The sequence below is a fragment of the Lingula anatina genome, chromosome 2 (assembly GCF_051362555.1).
Source record: "Lingula anatina isolate TDL-2025a chromosome 2, LinAna3.0, whole genome shotgun sequence".
NCBI lineage: Eukaryota > Metazoa > Brachiopoda > Lingulata > Lingulida > Lingulidae > Lingula > Lingula anatina.
In genome coordinates, this window is record NC_141768.1 from 33,124,563 (window position 1) to 33,146,556 (window position 21,994).

General features: G+C 33.3%; 1 protein-coding gene across 20 annotated transcripts in view; it reads left to right on the forward strand.

The window, feature by feature from the left end:
- The first annotated feature begins 540 nt into the window (after positions 1-540).
- The window catches only part of LOC106167362 (protocadherin Fat 4), a 55,289-nt gene continuing 33,835 nt past the window's right edge, over positions 541-21,994 (forward strand). For 19 of the 20 annotated variants that reach the window (XR_015332688.1, XR_015332689.1, XM_087003276.1 and 16 more), the window contains exons 1-20: positions 565-674; positions 8,130-8,300; positions 8,794-9,026; positions 9,268-9,324; positions 13,088-13,174; positions 13,411-13,500; positions 13,876-13,992; positions 14,257-14,373; positions 14,749-14,842; positions 16,411-16,523; positions 16,936-17,115; positions 17,565-17,699; positions 18,358-18,519; positions 18,798-19,003; positions 19,481-19,610; positions 20,078-20,169; positions 20,456-20,540; positions 20,859-20,987; positions 21,368-21,545; positions 21,767-21,906. Coding sequence is in view for 18 of the 20 variants with exons in the window: in XM_087003276.1 (XP_086859402.1) it covers positions 8,222-8,300; positions 8,794-9,026; positions 9,268-9,324; positions 13,088-13,174; positions 13,411-13,500; positions 13,876-13,992; positions 14,257-14,373; positions 14,749-14,842; positions 16,411-16,523; positions 16,936-17,115; positions 17,565-17,699; positions 18,358-18,519; positions 18,798-19,003; positions 19,481-19,610; positions 20,078-20,169; positions 20,456-20,540; positions 20,859-20,987; positions 21,368-21,545; positions 21,767-21,906 (2,424 nt within the window). In the remaining 2 variants the exon portion in view is untranslated. Of the gene's footprint in view, positions 675-8,129; positions 8,301-8,793; positions 9,027-9,267; positions 9,325-13,087; positions 13,175-13,410; positions 13,501-13,875; positions 13,993-14,256; positions 14,374-14,748; positions 14,843-16,410; positions 16,524-16,935; positions 17,116-17,564; positions 17,700-18,357; positions 18,520-18,797; positions 19,004-19,480; positions 19,611-20,077; positions 20,170-20,455; positions 20,541-20,858; positions 20,988-21,367; positions 21,546-21,766; positions 21,907-21,994 lie in introns of all 20 variants that reach the window. The other variant, XM_087003277.1, reaches the window with a different exon arrangement.

The window sequence follows — 21,994 nt, forward strand, 5'->3', positions numbered from 1 at the left end:
CATTCTTATTTGCCAGTTGAAAGATCATCGAAAAATATGTGTTATACACCGGACTACGTTTACCTTCGGGGCACCAGCACAAAACAGACCTAGCTGAACTGAGCGTAAGACGGCGATCAATCACAGCTGTTTATTATATAAAATCGGTCGATAAAATCTTCACGGACGAATCGGGAATGGAGCAATACATGCAACTTTAAAATAAACACTTTGTCAATCTAAACTATATTAATATTTATTTTTACTTCTTTTACTTTCGAAATATAATAACCCACTGCAACAACAAAAACACCTGACAATAACCTCTGTCCAACACACACCCACTGAACACACACACCCTGCGATAACGAGGCCAAAGGTTACAAATCCTCTCCTAGGGGGAAAAGCTTTGGGTCGGTGCAGTAAAAACTATTTGAAACCAAAAGTCGCCTTGGTCTTCTGTCCAACTTATTAAATTCTTTTTAGGTATATGAGCTTTTTTAGGTTGGACTACCTAAAAATGGTAAACGTTTGAAAAGTTTTCGGAATTTTACACACTTCTATAAAAACGTCCCGTATTGATCCCTCCCCTCCCCGGTGGAAGTTAGACTCGTCCTCAAGCGGGTTCCAGGTATGAGTGTCACAACATGACGAATAGAGACGTACGCTATAGCATAACGGCAGAGACGACTTAGGTAAGTTTGGCTCCTTTAACATGTCAATATTAAGTGAAAGAGTTGCCTTAATCTGTCCTTCAATGGTAAGTGGACTGTTTGGGTTGTTCGCGTTGTATAGTGGATGTCCAGTTGCTGACAAAGCTGACCATGCAGCTGACAAACTACTAGTACGGTGACTCCAAGTCTAAAGCTGTAACGCATTAAAATGAATATCATGTCAATACGAGGCGTGTGAAACAAGAATTTGCTGTGTAATCAAACTCGGCTGAATTAGAATAAAGTATTTAGACCATTAGACATTGGTTAGAGAATTACGTAAGGTCTATAGTTTCTAAACTGCAGATTAGAAGGGGATTTGCACCTGACTTTATGGAATTACTTACCTGGTCTTTTTTTTTTAAGACACCGATCCCCGTCTGGGTTTCTTTCATGCTACTTAACATTACGAGCTGCATGCTGATGTCAGTGTGGTCTATATGACTGTAAAGATAGATAATAATGGTAGTTACTGAGCCAAGGTGAGACTTGAACTGTCGTGCTCTGCTCGAAACAGAACACAATTATCATGAGTTGCCCTCATCTGCAGGCCATAATACATATACTGATAGGGTTGGAAGCTTTGTGCATTTATACCAATTCAGGAAGTTAAATAAAACTTAATTTTGACTTTTATGCCAGGAATAAAACTTGTTCATCAGGTATGAATGCCAATTAACAATAATTTGAAGAAATAATTAACATTTTCGAGAATTAACTGGTATAATGTTGTCAGCCCTGAAATAATGAAAATGCACAGGGATATGTACTAGTACCCAAATGAATATTGCTGTAATGTTGTTAATCCTGTGTATTTAATTGAGAGAACCTGTGAAAATATATACTGCTTGTTCTTTTATGGTATCACAGGTATGTGTAAAAGCAAACAGTTTGATGAAAGTATTTCAAACATTGACATAGGTTATCATATGACACCCTGATATCCATGATTAGATGAGGAAGTTTTGCCAAATAAAGTATATCAACTTATGGGGGCAAATTTTAGCAAGCGAAAATAAAATAAAATGAAGTCTTTATCAAATCTGTTGCCATCTCTTTAACGTTGAGATTAAGATGATGTAAGGAAGACAATAAATATGAATTTAAACTGATGTAATTAAGAGGAAGAAACAATTCAAGGTCTTTATCAAGTTTATTATGTTTTAAACTAAAATCTTGTTGAGATTGACACATTTAAAATTTGAAACGTTATACAGAAGAGACTGCATCTTCAATTTTCTGTTTCCTTTTTTTTTTAAACAAAAGTCTTGCCAAATGCCAAGGCACTTCCAGAAGTAAAAGATTACTTTATCTTTTGCATTTATGGTGTCATAAAATGAATTCTGCCTATAAAGTCACATGATGTTAGTCAAACATTACTTTTTATTATAGTTCAACTGAATAAATCTACAGAAGACATTTTTGTAATCTAAAGCAGATTTTCCCAGTCTATAGAGCAGGAAAATAGATAACTTTCAATTACGTAGGATAACCAGGAAGGTTTGGCCCAAACTAGTAGACTAGATTCTGCTAATTTGGTCTGAAATTCCTTTTTATTGCCTTGCGTGATATATTCTGATGGTGCTTAATGTTGCACAGACATTAATTATTAACCTATTTTATTCACCTAAAAGGAGCACCAGTGATAAAAAGATATAAAGCCTGTTCATTGTTCTACCTGTATGGTGTGTCATCAAGGTGTTTTTAAGCCAGGTGAGCTGCGACAGGTTGTGGACTTAATTAAGTGTATTGTTGTAGATTGATATAGTGATTGTACTGGCTACAGTGTTGACGGACACATCAGGTATCACTTTCACCTGCAAGGTGGGCAATTAGTGGGATTAATGGAAGATTCCCAAGTTATGAATTACATCATGTAGACAATGGAGACAGATGGGATAATTACTAGTAAGAAGAGGAGGTGATTATTTAGTTGTTTCGTGGTTTGGTGATATCTTTTTTAGTTAAATAAGGCCCTAAGAAACTGAAGAAACACTTAATTAATTGATTTTTTTTAACCTAAGGCTTCTGAAATTGCCCTTCAACTGCATCAATTAAGAGCCAAGCAGGCAGTTTTATATATCAAGCTCCAAGCTTTAAGGTAGCCAGTGTTATGTATACTGTTTGCCATCTTAATAGCTTAAATGCCATTTGGTGCATTTGATTACAAACTATAACAATATGACTATAGGTTATATAATGTCTGAACATAAAGGAAAGGTAGCTAGCAGGTTTACAGTGGTTCTTGTCAACATATTTTAAAACATTAAGAAGCATTAGCTTTATTGTAGATATTCATTTCCAAAGCCCTATGAAAACAACCCTGTGTTCAAAAGCTGCTTTGAATACCTGGATTATTATGCATATGGTGGCTTTGTGATACATGTATATATACGAAGGACTAAAAATCAAGGGCTACTGCTTAAGTGTTTTTTGATAATTTGAACAATAAAAAAAGAAATTTAAAGATCCTTCAAAATTGGAAAACTGTGTTGTCGTGGGAAAAAATGAAATGGTCATAGGGAGTAACTTTGTAGTTTTGACATATTTGTAAAAAAATAGACAAGTTTGTCCTTGTTTTTTTCTTTTTGTGTTTGCATAGAGATAACATGAAGCAGCACGGCCCACCTCCAAGTGAGAGGCTGATAGGCATCCTGATAATAAATGACTTTAGTCAAGTTCATATTCTGTTTTAAACAGAGACTTTTTGTTTGATGATACCAGATAGACGATCTGACGACTGAAGGATTGTCTTTAATTTTAGTCTGAGAATTTTTATGCTTTTCATTTCATGATAAATCGTTATCTGTCCACTGTAAGAAAATAAGTTACTTTTTTTTTTAGACATTTTGCTCTTTAAATAAAATGGGTACAGTCCTTCTACACTTTACAGGTTACCTGGGGTCCAGATTAGCTAGTTATAGTTATGGTGTCTTAGTCTAAAAAAAGACTTACTTTGCATCTTGAGCACTTTTTTTAAACCAAAAATCTACCCCTTGGAACTTTATCACAAAAGCACTTTAACCAGAAATTGGCCGTAATTTTTTAAAACCAAAATTGAAGTCTTTTTTTGACACATGATAAATCATTACTGGTAGTTGTCCAATTTAATGAAATAGTGCTCCTTTTTGGTTACATTGAAAGACATAGCTAGTGTTTTAGACAAATGTTTGCTTTATGTAAGTGTACTTCTTTTGATATTTCTTTAACTGAAGAAAGCACATTTTAAGTCTGAATGTTTTCTGCTCAAGTTCTTTGGTAAAGCTTGCCAACTGCTGGGGTCATTCACTGTTTAGGGCTAAATTAGCCCTTATGTGAGCACAGCCAGTATATACAGACCCAGTGGAAATACTTGGTGTGCCTGAGGTGAAGACTGATAATGAAACCTAGTCACAGTAGAATGCCTGAGTCAGAGAACGAGATTACATTGTTGATTTAGTACTCAACTAGTATCTTCTTTAAGAGACACATTCTTTGCATAGGTAGTTCACTAGTAAACGTCCTTAGTCTTAAAAGTGTTAATTAAAATGTTTGTCATTTGTTCTCAAAACAGACACGAAACTTGATTCCATTTCAGATTCATTGTCAATCCAATGCAGGTAGAATATTGATAGGTATAGTGAGAAGGAGCAGTGCCATTTCTTTAATGAGTTCAGGTGTTTGGTAGCAGTGAAATTCATTTCAGTCTGAATGGCCCTACTTCTTATAATAATACTGCAGGGATTTAAACTAGTCATGGCCGATTACCATATTGTAAGGTGTCAATATCAAAGAGGTGCTATCTGGATAGCATACCAGTCAGCAAGAATAAACAGAAATATGATGAGAGAACAGTTGAATAAATTCTTTTTCCAAATTCCTTGCCCAGTGAAGAATGGCATTGTTGTTTACTGAGCCAACAAATATTTGCCGGATGAATATTAACATTTCAATTATTTTGACCAATTTCACAAAACATTCACAAAACCAATAGTGTGTTGTCACACCCCCGTATGTCCTTTAGAGATTGGCATAATAGCACTGGGCTCTGTTTACTTTTGCAGGGAGTTGTCCTTTGCTCTGAAACTTCTATTGATTGGTCTGTATGCAAATACTTTACACATTTTATACAGTGATTGACTATAGAATTTAGCACACAGGTATAATGTCCATTCAGCCACGCTGCACCTTCGACCCTGTGACTTAACACTGTACATATATACCCAGGTAGCCACGTGCTGTGTATAGATAGTATAGATAACGGGATTCATAAAGTTTAGAATAACAATGAATCATTTGAAAAGCATATTATGTAGCGACTTAATAGGGAGAAGTCAGGTGAGTTTATTAGGAATAATATTAATGTTAATGGCGCAGTAGTTGTGCATTTGAGTGAAGCATATCTGTGATTCATTGAACCGCAAATATCTTGCCAGGCGACCTGCCTATTGTTCATGTGCACTATTCGACAAGTGTGTTTATATATATGTAGGACTTCATAATCTATAGGAGATTTTCTGCAAAGTGAAGGATTATTCAGGATCATTATCTAAATAAAACTCAAAGTTATTTATTTTCTGTTTAGTTATATAACGTCAGAAGTATTAGATACAGAAGAGCAATGATAAAAGTTGAGATTTGTCGTGGGTGCTTAGCAGCTCAACGGACCAAGGTGTTTCTGTAAGATCCTAATCTTGCTGCTACTGCTTGCATCAAACAAGACATACAAGATAAGTTTGGGTTGCTGCTGCTTACTGTACAATTTTAGACCTGTCCTGTTTTTGATATACTGTGGTGACCACAAATGACACACACAGGAGTAATATATTATGGTATTTTTTATGGATTCTTTGCCACACCTGGCAGTACCAGTGATGATTGAGGTTCATAAATAGGGGAAGAGATCTTTATTTTATTATTTGACTATATATTCTTGCATTTAAACTTAATTTATTTCATTTTATTGAATTAAAGTTTTGTATTAAGTTTTTTTTTTTTAAGTTTTTTTTTTCACATCATGGCTTCACATTTTATTGATGTGGATGGGTTTTGATGTGTTGTGATGAGTGAAACCTCAGCATTTACACTGTCATTGAAATTCATTTGAGTCTTCTCTTGTTATTGATCTCCTGAAAGAAACAACAGTGATGTTTGGAATGTTTTCCTGACTTCACAACTTGAATTGTTGGGTAACAATGAAACTACGTTGCCCAATTCAGGTTAACCTAGCTTATTCAAAAGAGTGCTTTCCAGCCTTGAATGAATTTAACTGCCACATTATTCATAAGTGGTTTCTAGGCATGTATGAGTTCAAGGGACCTTTAAGCGATTGGAAATAATTTCGACGAGGTTGAGATATGTGAGAAAATGTTATCACCTGACACAGCTCTTTTGGTAAACACTGCATGGAATCATAAATTGAAACTACTAAGTATGCTGAAATTGCTCTAGTTTGATTAGATAACTGCTTTCTTGGTAGAATGGTTCAGGTGTAATCGTGGACACATTGCTCAGTTTCTGTGAGACAAGGCTACTTGACAGCACAGCACTGGGAGGGCCTCGAGGGTGTGGCTCTTCAAAAAGTGCACTTGGGTTCCTGTTAAAGCAGCCTAAATTGGCACACTTTAAATTTGTTTGATAAATAATGGACCATATTATATAAATAGGTTCAGTAGTGAGAAAATCAACACTTAGTCCTTCTTGAGTGGAACAAGCAGAAATTATGGTGTCTTACAATAGGTGGTATTGGATGGCAACTACTAGCACAAGCACTGATAAAGAAATAAAACCTTTGTTAATAATTATTTTATTCTCAGGTCTCATGCTTTGGGTGATTATAACCTGTCCAATTAATACTCTCTACCAGGCAGAATTGTTCAAATCTATAACCTGCTGAGCTTTGTGTAATAGAGGATATAGTTTCTTATCTGCCAGGCCCCACTAGAGGCTAATTTCTCTCTCTTCACCTTGATTTGGATGAATTATAATGAGCTAACGGACCTGTGCTGGGTCAGTGGTTAAACCCATTGGTGTTAGGCAGTTTAATCTTGAAGGTATGTTGCTTGGTGAATTATAATCTATAAGATTCTCTTTTGTCTTGTGTGTAATATATGGGAGTGCTAAATTATCATTTGTGATAAGATGTGTCATTTAAGTTTACTTTGGGTGAATAGTAATAGTGATATATATATAGAATTACTGTGGAGACTTTTGATAAAAATTAAAAAAAAAAAAAAACGATAATTTTACTTATAGTATTTTTAAATTAGTGTCTCAATAAAGTAACATATTCAACACTGTATTTCTCTCATATGTATTCTATGTATGTCAGTTATTTACAGCACCATGGTAAATAAGGTGACTCCTGTCTGAGTTCATGGAAAATTGTGTAGACTGATCAAAGATTATCATACATTGTTACTGTTTTTATGTAAAAATAGACACCAAAAAACCTAAGAGATGCATTTAAATGATCTGTCCTTCTTTGCCTCTTTATATAAAATCTGTAAGGCAAAACTTGTATAAAAAGTTTATTAAAATGGAATTTTAAGACTTTCATTTACATCCAGGGAATTAACACCATTAAATGAGGGTAGAATAAGAACACTTTAGATTACTAACATGATATAAGATGAACAAGATAACCAAAAAGACATAAAATAGAATTAATTAATAACTTGTGGGAATAAGAAAAGTGCACAAAGAAATGATTAACTGTTAAACTACCTTATATCTTATCATAACACTGTGGATTTAGGCCTTGAAATTCAAATCGAGTGAGGGGAAAGTGGTGATTGCACCTGGAATAAATTTTAAGTGCCAATTTGGAAAGCAGTGCACTGGAGAGATTATATCATCCAGCAGTTTAAGTGCACTGAGCCGATTTGTAAATAACAGCAATTTTTGAAGATAATCTGTGTTACAGCAGGAGAGAGGACTGTTAACTAGCCAAGTTATGTATGTGTGTGAATATTACTGATACTGTATGAAGCAGGGGCCTGCTTCAATGAGCCTGCCTGTATGAAGAGAAAGGACAAAATGGGGAAACTCTGTGGGATGCATTTCTCGAAAAATTTCAGTTGATGGCGAAATTTACATGATAACCTCATATAGACTAAATGGAAGGGTTACATATATTGATTCAAGAATATATTTATATAATTTATATATTTTTATATAGTGTGAATTTTAATAATTGAAATTGCCTAATGTAACCACAGATTGGAAATTAATGTTACTGACAATCTTTCTTTGTTAATAATGAGCTTGTGACAGTAAAAATTTGTGTTAAGATTTTTCATACTGAGCTCTATAGTAGTGTACTGAAAGTAACTTGCTCAGCATAAGCTGTTCATTCCTGGTCAGTGAAAAAAATATATGAATTATGGTCTTGCTGATCAAAAAGTCTGGTTTCCAGTTAACTCTGCAGTTCATTGTGAATTTTTCCTCTTTTTTCAGCAGAAATATGATATCCTAAAGTGATAGTATGGACACACTTCAATAATGAGAAAGATGACTATCCTGCACTGACAATATTTTGATGAACAAGAATGATTAAGATGAAGGGTATTCTGGAGCAAAGCGTTGTTCTGCTCCTGCTGTTGATCATTGGACATTTTAGAAGATCAGGTAAGTCATTTTTATAGGAACAAAAAAAAAGAAAGAAAGAAATGTGCTGGTGATTCTTTATTGTAAAACAAAAAAATTAGAGGTGAAGGGGGGGGGAGGAAAATATATATATATATATATATATATATATATATATATATATATATATATATATATATATATATATATATATATATATATCCTTTTTTGTAGTGTAGAATAAATGTTTTATTAGATAATTTACCATAAACTGCATAATTATCTGAAGATCAGCCTGTCAAGAGTGTAAACAAAATCCTTTGACAAAAATGCAAATGCATCTTATATTGTCATACTAAAAATAATGTTTTAATTGATAATCCCATTGTTATGAAATGGATATTTTGGAATGCAGGGTTCAGATGTCCATTATCAACCATTTGTGGGCATATATATACCAGTTGTGATCCAACTAAGAGAGGATACTTAACCAATAACCCATTATTAGATGAATACTTTGCTTTGGTATTTGTAGATGCCCAGTATGAACCAATACCAACTTTTTGTGGGGATTTACCCCCTGTTATCCCAATAAGAGAGGACACCCAGCCTGGCACTGTGCTGCTGAATTTCACAGGTTCTTCCAATCCTTTAGTCACTGGACTTACTATTGAGCGCATAGATCCTGCTGATGAATTCATCAGCCTGAACATCAGTAGACAGGCACTTGTTCTTGAACATGCTGTAGATGCAGAGAACCAATCTTCTGTAAGTTATTGGTATGATACAATGAAATCTGGCTATTTGTGAACAGTTATGTTACATATGAATATAATAGAATAAATGAAAGTGAGTTTTTTTAGTCCATTTTAAAATGATGAAATAAACATGTTTGTAAAGAGAGCTTTCTTATAGAAGATAATTATGGTTGAATTATATTTACGTGGTGAATCATCTTTAAGGTATATGTAACAACATGAGTTATAAGAGTTTTTTTTTTTATTTTCAGACTCTGCAATTTAGCCTCACATGTAGGTACAAAATAAGTGGAAATGACAAGCAAGGGGTAAATACTATTTTCGATTGATTTACTTAAATTTATATTGTAGATAATTTTATTTAATCAACATTAATGACTAATTGATTAGTTTGATTTTGTTTTAATCAGTAATTCAAACCTTAAAAGAAAATAAATTTGATGCATTAAATTCTCATGTATACAGACAGTGTTTGTGTCTGTGTCTATTCTGGTCACTTTGTCTGTGCGTGTCATCACTCTTACTATCGTCATTTGAAACAGCAGCCCCCATAACTGCCAAATTGTTTTATTTTTTACTTTAAATTTACTGAGCAGCTTTGATTGATTAAAAAGGGGATTTCTTTTGAAAATCTGCATTATTGGATTTTTTTTACAAAACTAATTTCATTTTTTTCTTATTTTCCATGTAATTTATAGTCCATAAGGTCTCACCAGGAAATGTGTTTAGAAATTAGCACTCTCTTAAAGATGTTTGAATCCATTTATGTATTTAACAAACTTCAAATGCCCTAAAGTAATTATTGTTTCTTTTGTTTACATAAACATCATTTTCTTGCCATTGTGCTTTGATTTAAAACTTAGACTAGAACTTTTTCCTATCAAGACAGTGAGTTGGCAGCAGCACTAGCCAAAAGGAGCAATCCATTAGAGGGTACCGGAGGAGACAGGATTGTGCCGGAAGTGTTACGTGATGTGACATCAAGTGGTGTAAGACATGACCCTAAGTGGTCATTTTTAGCTGGAGGTGAATGGGAGTGAAGATGTGGGTTCAGAGGAAAAAAAAAATTTCCAACAACAAAGTGAGATAACATTTTTTCTTTTGGTATTTTGGGCAGAAAATACTTTAAGAAGTAATAGGTACATGATATAAAAATGTGTTATTATACCTGAAGGTGCATAATCGTGCTTAATTTGCAGTCAGTTTGTTTTGAAGTATATGCTGCATAGACTGACATAGACCTTCCCAAGAAGATGAAAAGATAATTTAGGTGAGCCGATCACAAAGCTGAAAAGTAATTAAGACTAGGTTAAGTTACTAATAATTGACTATATTATGTAACACTCAGTTGGTTATCGCCTCGGACAGGTAGATAAGATCCAACCTGACCAGTAACTCAAATCTATTGATTGACAGCCTGTACAGTGATTTATCTTTTTTTAAAGATTGTGACAAGTTTTTAGATGTTTATATGTCCTGCTGACATGAAATTTCACACTAATTCACCTATTACACCTGGGTAGGCACTTATCAGTGACAAATGCCATGACGAAGATGATATTCTGATGGCCTCTTATTTGAGCTAAAAATCACAAGCAGAGACAACTGGCAATCAATCACCTCAGGCTGTCAATCAATAGCCTTGAGAAACTGGTCAGGTTGGTCTTATCAGTGAAAAACTAACTTTTTAATAATTCACAATTGAAGTGTTTTATTTGTCCAATATATTAATGCATCACATTAATTGTACATTAGCTTTTGGAAGAAGTGCAAAAAAGTGAAAATGTCAAGTGATGTAGAGCAGAACTCACATGTGTGGAATTTCATGTCAGCTGGACATATAAACATCTAAAAACTCGTCACAATCTTTAAAAAAGATAAATCATTGCACAGTGATCGTGGTTCGGTGCAATTCAGTTGTCAGTTGCGAACTACTTCCTGGTTTTCACAAGGTCCTTCAAGGACAAACATCGTTATAATTGCATCACATACCAGAAGACCCAAAAATAATTTAATATGGGCATATCAGATTACATACATGCAAAAATTCCACATGACAACGATTTACAGCTTGCAGGATTTCTTTTCCCTTGATGCTCTTTATCTCACTGTCAGTCTATGCAGCATATACTTCAAAACAAATTGACTGCAAATTAAGCACAATTATGCACCTTCAGGTATCGCAACACATTTTCATATCATGTACCTATTACTTCTAAAAGTATTTTCTGCCCAAAATACCAAAAGAAAAAATGTTATCTCACTTTGTTGTTGGAAAAACTTTTTCAAAGCCCACATCTTCACTTCCTTTCATCTTCAGCTAAAAATGACCACTCAGCTTCACGCTTACACTGCAACACGTCACTTTTGGCACAATCCCGTCTCCTCTGATACTCTCTATTGACACTTCCTCACCTGTTACCTTGACCATTTTTATTATAAACAGTGCATTCACATTTTGCTATTGACTCAATATTTGCGTAATTATTAAACATAACAATTACGCATTATCTTAACACTACTAAGAAGTTATACCATATGAATCTTTGAGTTTGAGATTAAAACCTTTGAGTATGTAACATTATAACTTGGACTTAATAAGGATTTTGTCCATGATTATAATTGTTTAAGATCAATGCAAGTACGTATATCACTTGCATGTTGCAGCCAAAATTTACCAGCATTTTAATTTATCTTTTAATTTTAGTATTGTTCAGTTATATCACTTTAACAGTAAACTAATTTGAAAACTAGAAAAGCACTCAGAGAGTGCAGACCACCGCCAAGGCAGCAAAGTCTCCATCCAATGCCGTTTCACCCCTAAATTTTCGATATTTTTATTATTGATTATTGATTGATTATTGATGCGGATCACCACCAAAAACTAATTGGCCCATAACTTTTTGAGTTATGTTGATGACAAACAGACAGAAAGATACACAGACTAACATAACCTCCTTGGTAGAGGTAAAAACTTAAACCAACAAGTACCAGGATTCTGATAGTGATCACTGTATGAGCAATTACTCCTTATGGGAAATTCAGTCTCCCTTCAACTTCAAACTCTTATTGCTGTGGAAGTGTAAGAAATTGTCATTGAAAGCTTCTCCTAATATCTATATCAATCTCATTCTCATTAAGAAGTATAAATATGAGTATTTTTTCCTTCAGTTCTGTAAACCAGCTGTCAGACTGTTGGAGAAAGCTTTAGTCAGAATATCCATGTGACTTAATAAAGTTGTGCCAACTTGGTTTTGAGGCAAATGCAAATGCTCAGCTTTCAAAATCAGACCTTTTTAGACATATCTTTTAGACAGGTCATACTGCTCTATTTAGGTAAAAATTTTGGATTTTTTATTAATTAAAAAAGTCTTCTGTCATCTATCTTGCCTAGATACAATGGAATCTGTTTCTTTGAATTTATTTGTTAAGTGTCTGTATATGTTTATGTACAGGCACTGCTTAACAATTTGTTTTAATTTACATAGTAATTAAGTCATATTTTTGTCTTTGTCTTGATGTTTATTGTAAGTTTGCTTATGGTTTACTCGTGGCAAACTCCCAATGTTAAATGAACTGTTGTGTAAAGTTAATTACAAATTTAAATATTGAAAGTGCATTTAAATAGTACTTAGTATTTTATTTTATTCAGAAAACCATAAGAGGTTGTGAAGAGTAAAAACATTTTCTTTTTTTAGACAGATCAATTTTAAAGCACTCGCAATCTGTCTTGCATAGATGTCAATTCACTGAATCTGTTTATTTGAATTTATTTATCTATTATTTTTTTTACAGTATTGTTTATTTTTGTTGTTAATATTTATGCAGTGTATTTTTCTGTTTGATTTACTGTCTAGTTTTGGACCAGTTCCATGTAAACACAATAAAAAGAAAACCAACAGGGGTGATCAATAGGGCAAAATGACACCTTGAGTTAAAAAAAAAACTTTATTGAACTAATTTTCTTGAATTTGTGAATTTTTATATGAAATTTTCATTTTACACCTAAAGTTGGTATTTATAATTAGGTTTGTTGTTGGACCTTAAATTAATTTTGTATATTTATTTTAGAGTGTGGATTTAAGGTTCAATATTGAAAATGTAAATGAGTACCCACCCAGGTTTACACAGAAAGTCTATTACAAAAATGTGTCTGAGGTGAGATACAGAATCACTTTTTATGTCACTTGATAAAATATTTCAAAGGAGATATGTTCCTTTTAGTCATGTAAAGCCAGTAATTTTTGTATCATTTCAGGAGTGTTAAAACATTTAATTGTAAAAAAAATTGAATTAATGACTCTAGTAATACTTTGTTATAAGATGAATATTGTGTAAGGTATGGAATGAATGATATGATATTTGGAATGATATTTTTTTACTTTTATCTCCAGCTACTTAGGATGGGATCTGATGTATTTTCTTTTAAAGATAAAGCAAATGACGGTGATATTGCTGACTCAGTTGGCAATTATAAAATAACAGTAAGTTCAGATTTTAATATGAATGATCATAATGTTATTTGATAGTATGGTTTTAATGTATTATGTCATTGTAACAGATTTTAAATTATATTTTTAAAAACTTTTATATTGTTTTAGTGGAATCATGGGAAAAGTGTTTCCTTAAAAGTCATTAAAACAATAGTTTAACATAACTGTTATTTTAAAACATATTACATTTTTTGTGCAAAAGATAAATTGAGTATTACATTGGTTCATCAAGAGGCCACATGCTGTCCCAAATGCCTCCATTCCCAAGTACCCCCTCCCTCCAAACGCCATGATCTACCAGTGTGAATTGCAGTACCAGTATGATTATCATCTCTTCACTGTGTTCTTTTTTTTATTTATTGATAGAATGGAGATGGTTATTTCAAAATGGGAGGAGCTGCTGCTGATGGAGAATTAAATCTCATTAAGCAACTGGATTATGATAATGATAAAAGGACCTTTTCACTAGTTGTTTGGGCATATGTATGTATTGCACAATTTACCACATCCTTTTACATAAAAACTTAGTCTGACCAGGGAATTATATTGGATATAATTCCCTGGTCTGACAGCATTGAAATTAAATTGATTTATGTGAGTTAAGTTTTTAAAAAATATTAAAACATTTGAAGGACTGGGAAGTTTATCATGATAAATAAATTGACTGAATTTGGATTTTACAGTTATACAGATTCTTTTTAATAAATTCATTCCTGTCAAATAGTATAATTATCAATGTTTTCACAGGATGTTGGCACCCCACCCTTATCAGCAAGTGCCACACTTGTTGTGAATGTGATTGATGAAGACGACTTGAACCCAGTTTTTGAAAAGGATTTTTATGAACTAAGTGCACTTGAAAATGTGAGTTGGAGATATCTTCACTTCCAAGTGTGATTGTTATTCATGTTCAAAATATGATTATTATAACATGGAATAAGTGGCACATGTTTTATGCTATGAAAAATTAATTGAATGGATTTAATTAGCATGATTTGAATGCAGAAATAGAAATATTAAAAGGTGTCAATATTTGGGATTCGTTAAAGTCAATAGTCAGACTTATCTCCAACAACTATACTTCGTGCATATAGACTTTTACTTATAGCTATTGTCTTAGGATTAAATTATTTTGGTGATGCATGGTTACATAAGCAAAGTAAAAACTTCTGTTGGTAGTTAAAGTACTTGATGTATCTTTTTATTTAGCCTGATATGGGATGTTTCTTTTTTTAACAGAGAACTTCTGTTCCATTGTCTGTGCATCCACCAATCCATGCTTATGATGCTGATCTGGGTATCAACCAAACTGTTATGTATGAGATTTCTTCAGGTATGTGGAGGTGAAAGATTTCCAAAGTGTGATGCATGTTGTGATCCTTACAGTGTATAAAATCAGAATAAAAAACTATTCTAAAAATATAAATGACAGCTGATATTGGTATATTTTTTACCAAACTTTATAAATTGAACTTTATAAAAATCATTATAATTGTTGGTATTTTAATTTTCAAGTATATCAGTATCATTGACCCTTCATTAATTGGTGAACTTGTTTAATTCAAAGTGCACTGAAATACTTTCACATAATATGGCATTCAATTGAGTTGTGAAAATTGCTTTGAAAGATAAGTTGGATTTAGATTTCTTTGATAAAACATCAAAAGTGACTTTTTTTGTTGTTATAAAAATTGAGTTTTTCATTTTGAGTTTTCTGTGAATCATATATGCAGTTGAAACTTTTCACTGGCTTAATAACATTTGCAACTTTGCCTGGTCTTTTAAGGCTGTTATAATTTGGTCCACAAAAGGGAGACTTTTAGGGATAGCTGTATATCAGTTAAAGATGATTTTATTTTCTTGGCAAAGTACCTCACACTGTTTTTCTGAACAGACACATAATCGATACCTGCATCTGTCCTTGTTGTCACCATCGTTGCTGTGCAATGGAAAACTGATAGACCAGTTGTCTTCATACTTACAGAATTGATCAATATTACCAAAATACAGGATGAAGTCGGAAACCATTCTGATTATTGATAGGAATACTTATCTTGAAAATATGCAATTATTATTATTATTATTATTATTATTATTATTATTATTATTATTATTATTATTATTATTATTACTATATTTTCATTTATTATATATATATTTTTTTGTGAGATATTCATTTTTCATATATTGGCATAGTGACTTTGAACTTCCATAGGCCTGAAGACCTTTTCTAGTCACATTTTCTAAATATCTGTGACCTGTAGTGCATGATTAATTAGAAAACCCAGCTTGATTGAATTTTTTTTTCTTAAATTTATAGAATTTTTTGTGAAATTTTGATTTTTCTCATTCTGGCACATATTAATGTGTGAATTTGAACACTAATGGGCTTTTTGCTAGTTAGATATTCACAGTATCCTTGTTTAACTTAAAGGGATAATAACTCTTCGTTATGGCCAAAAAATGAATTTTCCTGGAGTAAACAACAATTTTTCCCATATTTGCCAGTGGTTAATGAATCCAATTTTACATTCAAAGTAAGTCCTGGTTTTTTTTCTAAAAAGGTTGGTTTTTTGTTAAAATCTCTTAAGCGATTATAACAGAGTACAGCCATCAATGGAAGTCACGTGATCTGAAGACAAGTTCAGATATCAGAATAATAGTTATAACTGCTGTTTTTGTGGTAAAACAGAATATATTATATTTCTATGAGTTGTTCACAATATTTTTATTGTGAAATAAAGATATCATACAAAGAGTTATTATCCCTTTAACTGTTGACTGTGCATAATTAAAATTTGGTGTTGACTTTGCTGTGAAGCATAATATATTATTGCATCAAAATTGACAAAATAACTAATGTTTGAGTGGCACTCCATATAAATGGGATATATGTTTCAGTTTATCCGCCAAAGTATATGAGCTACTTCCAAGTGAACAATGAATCTGGGGTACTCCAGGTGGTGAAAAAACTTGACAGAGAACAGATAGATGCAGTAACAATACAGTTGAAGGTATATGTAGTGAAGAAGAACATACTTCATGGAATATATCTTTTTTCTTTGAAAAGTAAAAAAATATATTTTGTAAAAAAGTTTAAATGTGTTTATTTTGTGATAGGATGGGAAATTTTTTATACTTTTAAATTGACAATTATTCAGCAATTGGATAACATTCGTGGTAATGTTAGATTTTATGTGTAATTCTTCAGAGCAACATTTATATTATAATAATCAACTTAGGATTACTAATTTATAATAAAACTACATAAGGAAGTATTTTAAGTACAGTAGGAAGTGTGTCAAAGTCTTGGTTGGGGTCTTACAGCTTATATACTGTTTATGGTACTGTAGTTAAAATTTTCACACGTTGGAAGAAGCATATTGGTATGTAGCTTTGACATCTTTGTTCTCCTGTTGTATTTAGGCATACCAAGTGGACAAGCCAACCACTAGGACTGCAGTAGCCACAGTGCGTGTCGTAGTGAATGACACCAATGACAATCCGCCTGTCATGAGTAAGAAGGAATATACTGCCAGTGTACCAGAGAACACGGCCAAGGGGGCGCCAGTGGTACTGGTGTCAGCCACAGATGGAGATATGTCTGTAAGTTGGTAGAGCAAGTGCTGGAGTGTGGTTTGGAACTTAAGACAATTTATTGGTAGACGTCTAAGGTGATAATGTTTGTTTAGATAATGCAAATGATTTTGGTTAAAATAATGCAAATGGTTTTTCATTGAATGCAGAATCCCAGTTTTTAAAAGAGGAATGATGGTGATGCAATGTATTTATCATTAATTTTCTTTGAAGGACATCATATGTACATTACTTTTTCTTAAAATCTTATTTTTCTTCCACAACTTTTTGGTACAAACTTCTTATATTATTCTTAAGTATCCTCAATTTTTGACATTAAACAATTTTGTTTTTTTTTTAATTCAAAATTTTGTTCAGCACAAACTGCAGATAACCTGTAAATGCTGTGCTACCTGTGTGAAGCCTATTACGAAGCTTAGTAAAAATTTTTCATTTTGTGAATATTTCATGTTTTGCAGCCTGCATTCTCAGCCTTTGAGTTTGTCTTAAATGACACAAAGAATGCCTTTGCCATAGATAACAACACTGGACTGATATATGTGAAAAATAGCAGTGCCTTGAACAGAGAAAATGAAGGCACATTCACCATGGAGGTAAGTTTATGGTTAAATTCATTGCTGGGGATTTTTTCAGAATAAGAATTATATTATTTTAGAAGTTTAAATTTATGATCAAACTTTCAAAAAGACCCCTGAATATTGTTAGGAGTACACAAGGAAGCTAGTTCCCATGGACTTATTTTTGCAATAAGTGATGAATGATGGATTGCAGATTACAGGCTATAAGTGGGAGGGGGAGACAGGGCAGGTAGGTGGTTCAAAAGAACTGCTCTTATTATCTTAAAAGGTCCACTGTGGTTCTATGCCTTTTCTCAAGTTGGGTCGACTAAGGGGGTAAAAATAACACTTTTTCAAAAAAAAAAAAAAACAACAAGCAAACAAACATCGATTTTTTTTTAATTGTTGACTATGGGGCTGTTCATACTTAATTTTATAAAACTGTTGTTTTGTTTGACCTTTTCATTCGAGTTACTGTAAATTAATCTGTGTAGTCTATTGATAATGATCACTATAATTACTGATCCCTTGGTAAATAGTGCTCAAGCTGATAATAACATACAGTGAGGAAGGGCACGGTGTGACCAAAGGCTTTATATTAGGTACTAAGCTTCAGTATTGTGTAAAATGCGAAAAGTTCAAAGTGAAGATCATAGTTACTGTACGATCAAATTTGCCATGTTGTTTTGCCCAGGTGTATGCTAAGGAGACACAGACTACTGAGATGTACCAGAGTAGTCCCTCTCTAGTCACAGTGACATTGACTGATGTCAATGACAACAGCCCTGTTTTTACAAACATCAGCTACACCTTCCACATCAATGAAACAGCAACTCTGAGCACCACTGTTGGCCAGGTAGGGTTCAAGGGCCTGAATATAGATGGCAGTGCAGTCGATTGATACTTGTATGTAGAGGCAGTGTGTTGTGTTCAGACCATTGGTTCTGTTTATCTTGTGAAAGCTTTGTGCACTTACAAGGCAGGAGTTGATGTATACATTTGTGTAAACTGTAACCTTTTTTTAGTACTTCCAAAGTTTTGGGCACTTTTTAAAACAGTTCTCAATTTATAAACATCTCTGTGTAAGTAGTCAGTTTTATAGAGGGCGGAAGTTAAGTTTTATGCATCATTCAGGTTGAAGCCTCTGATCCAGATGATGGTAAAAATGGGGAGGTAAAATACTCTATGCAATCGCCCTCTGGTGGTGGAAGTCTATTCAGTATAGATGAAGACAGTGGTGAGATCTCGGTTCGGGGCAGCCTGGCCACTCTGCCTCTTAAGACACAGTATGTGTTAGCAGTGGAAGCCACGGATCAGGCAGCTGTCATTTCTCAAAGAAGGTGAGCGGGCCAAACAAGTTTGTGGTTTATTCTCCGTCCATCTTTACTATATTTTGCTAATGGCAAACCCATGTTTTTTTGTTTTTTTTTTTTTTTTTTTTCCACGTACAAAAAATTATAATTTCTTCTTTTGATTTGCTGTGCAAGAAAAAAAATGATACATTTGTATCACTTCATTGTAACAATAGCACTTCATTGTATCAATAAAGATTTTGGAAAATAGGAACACAAGCATTTAAGAGGTTTATCAAATGTGTTGTGAGGTTGACAGTTTTTGAAATAATTTACCTGTACTTTTAAATATATTGAATATTTAATTTAGAACCAAATCCTAAAACATCACCTGCAGTTCATATATAAGACGTTTACCACCCTACAATATATTTACTATATTATGTACTACACATGTGAAATCAATCTCCCAGTAGTTTTAAATATTCTTTAATGATTAAGCTTTGATGTTCAATACTCTTACAGGTCCGCGACAACTCTGGTGTACATCTGGGTCAAAGATGTCAATAACCACCCGCCAGGGTTCCTGAATGCACCGTACACTGTGAATATATCTGAGGCAGTGCCAGTGAATACTTTGTTGATACAAGTACAGGTAGGTGACATATCTGAGGCAGTGCCAGTGAATACTTTGTTGATACAAGTACAGGTAGGTGACATATCTGAGGCAGTGCCAGTGAATACTTTGTTAATACAAGTACAGGTAGGTGCCATATCTGAGGCAGTGCCAGTGAATACTTTGTTAATACAAGTACAGGTAGGTGACATATCTGAGGCAGTGCCAGTGAATACTTTGTTAATACAAGTACAGGTAGGTGCCACTACAAGTTTGCCATATTAGATTTTAGTGTTACCAAAACGCTGATGTGTTGCATCTAGGTAAGGAATTTATGGCTTAAGGCAGAATGCATTTTATTTTTATGATCTAACCTGAAAGGAGAGTTTAGTTCTGTTCACTGTTAATGGTGACTCTATATGTATGATTTGTAACAATTACTGCTGCAGCGTTCTGTTTGATGTGATATTTTTTACTTCTTTATGGAAAATTTTGCCTTTTTCTAGGCTGCAGATGCTGATAAAAATGATGGGAAATCCCTAAAGTATGGCATTCAGACTGGAAATGATGATGGCCTGTTTGGGATAGATTCAGAAAGGTATATCTGCAGTCTTGGAACAAAATCCCATCTTGTCTTGGTCACATAGTGACCTCTATTGTCTTGTTGTTCACATTCAAAGCCAGTACACACAGATAACTTAACTATCACAAATATTGATTTACTGCACCTATTTAATCTTTCAGTAAATATACACACACGGTCATCAAAATAGTTCCTTCTCAAATCCTTAAGCTAGCCCGAGGATTTTCTTCTTTAAGACTATTGATATTTTATTACTCTGTTGATAACATTAATTAGTATTGATAACTTATGCCTTTTCCAGTGGAAGAGTAATACTGAGGAAACAGTTAGATAGAGAAAACAAGTACACACATGATCTTACCTTGAATGTCACAGATGGGAAGTTTGTAAGTACACACAGCAAATGGCTGTTAGGAGATCTCGTAGATCTCATATACCTAAATTTTGTCACCAACAAACTTGAAGTTACCATTGAAGTGACTAAAGTAAATTCTTAACTTTGTCCTTTTCTTAAATTAATGAATTGTCATCAACATTTTCACCTGTGTGCATCTTGATGGCTGCATGTAAGTTATGATTAGTTCAAAGTTAGTTTGGCAATCTCTACTGAAAGTTGGGCAGATGTATGCATAGGTTGAAGCTTATTACAACCTTGTGTAAAAAAAAGAAAAGGAAAAATGATGTAGCTGACCTGTTTGTTTCAGAGCAATTCCACCACCCTGACTGTGACAGTGTTGGACTACAATGATAACATTCCCACATTTAACCAGAGCAGCTTCAACTTCAGCATTCCTGACAATGCCACAGCCGGGACTAAAGTGGGCAAAGTCTTTGTGAGTAACATTGAGGCGCTGGTTATTTTCGGCAAAACGTTTCCATCTCTCTTCCTGTCCGAGAACTGAGGACATAAATGACAAATGGTGTATAGATTGATTGATACTTGGTCAGTCAAGCCAGATTTTATTTATGGCAATACCAAATGAAATTTTACAATTTTGAATTCACCAGTTGACAAGACAATCATAATGGTAATCTGGCTAATAATGAAAGTAATATAAATTATGTATTGACCAAATTATGGTTATCAATTACCTATCAGTTATATGTACAATCATATAAATTTTGTGAATAATATTTTGGCAAAGAGAACTAAGTACATATTTATCTATTGCCCAGCTTTTATTTCAGTTATTGTGTTATTTTTTAATTCCAGCTGGAAGATAATGATAAAAGTCATGAGAATTCCAAAGTGAATTTCAGCATTATCTCAGGCAATGACAGGTCCATATTTAGTATGGACGTAGCCACTGGAGTCCTATCAGTCGCTAACTCAAGCAATCTGAACTATAATATACAGAAACTCTTTCTTCTCATTGTTGAAGCTAGAGATCGTAAGTCACATGTGTAATAATGTGCATAAATTTTTAGAATAAAAATATATATATGTATATATATATTAAGAAACAAGGTATTTTTTTTAAATGTCATTTTAGACAACATTTGGGCAATATGACAATATAGACCAGAGTGCTGTTTTTTTTTTTTTGCTATATCAAATACTGCACATAAGGTAATGTGTTAGTTAACATCAATTTGGAACGTGTTATTTCAGATGGCACTCCTATGTTGGCAAGTACAACTGAAGTACAGATTCATATTCTGGATGTTAACACTCTGCCACCCAAATTCCAACTAGACGTGTATCTGGCAGAAATTAAGGAAAACATGCCAAATAGAACAAATGTTATACAGGTCAGTTTTCCTGAAAGTAGTTTTTAAAATCATGAGTTATAATGGAAATATTGTGATGAATTTTTAAGGTTTTTATTAGTGGAAAGGT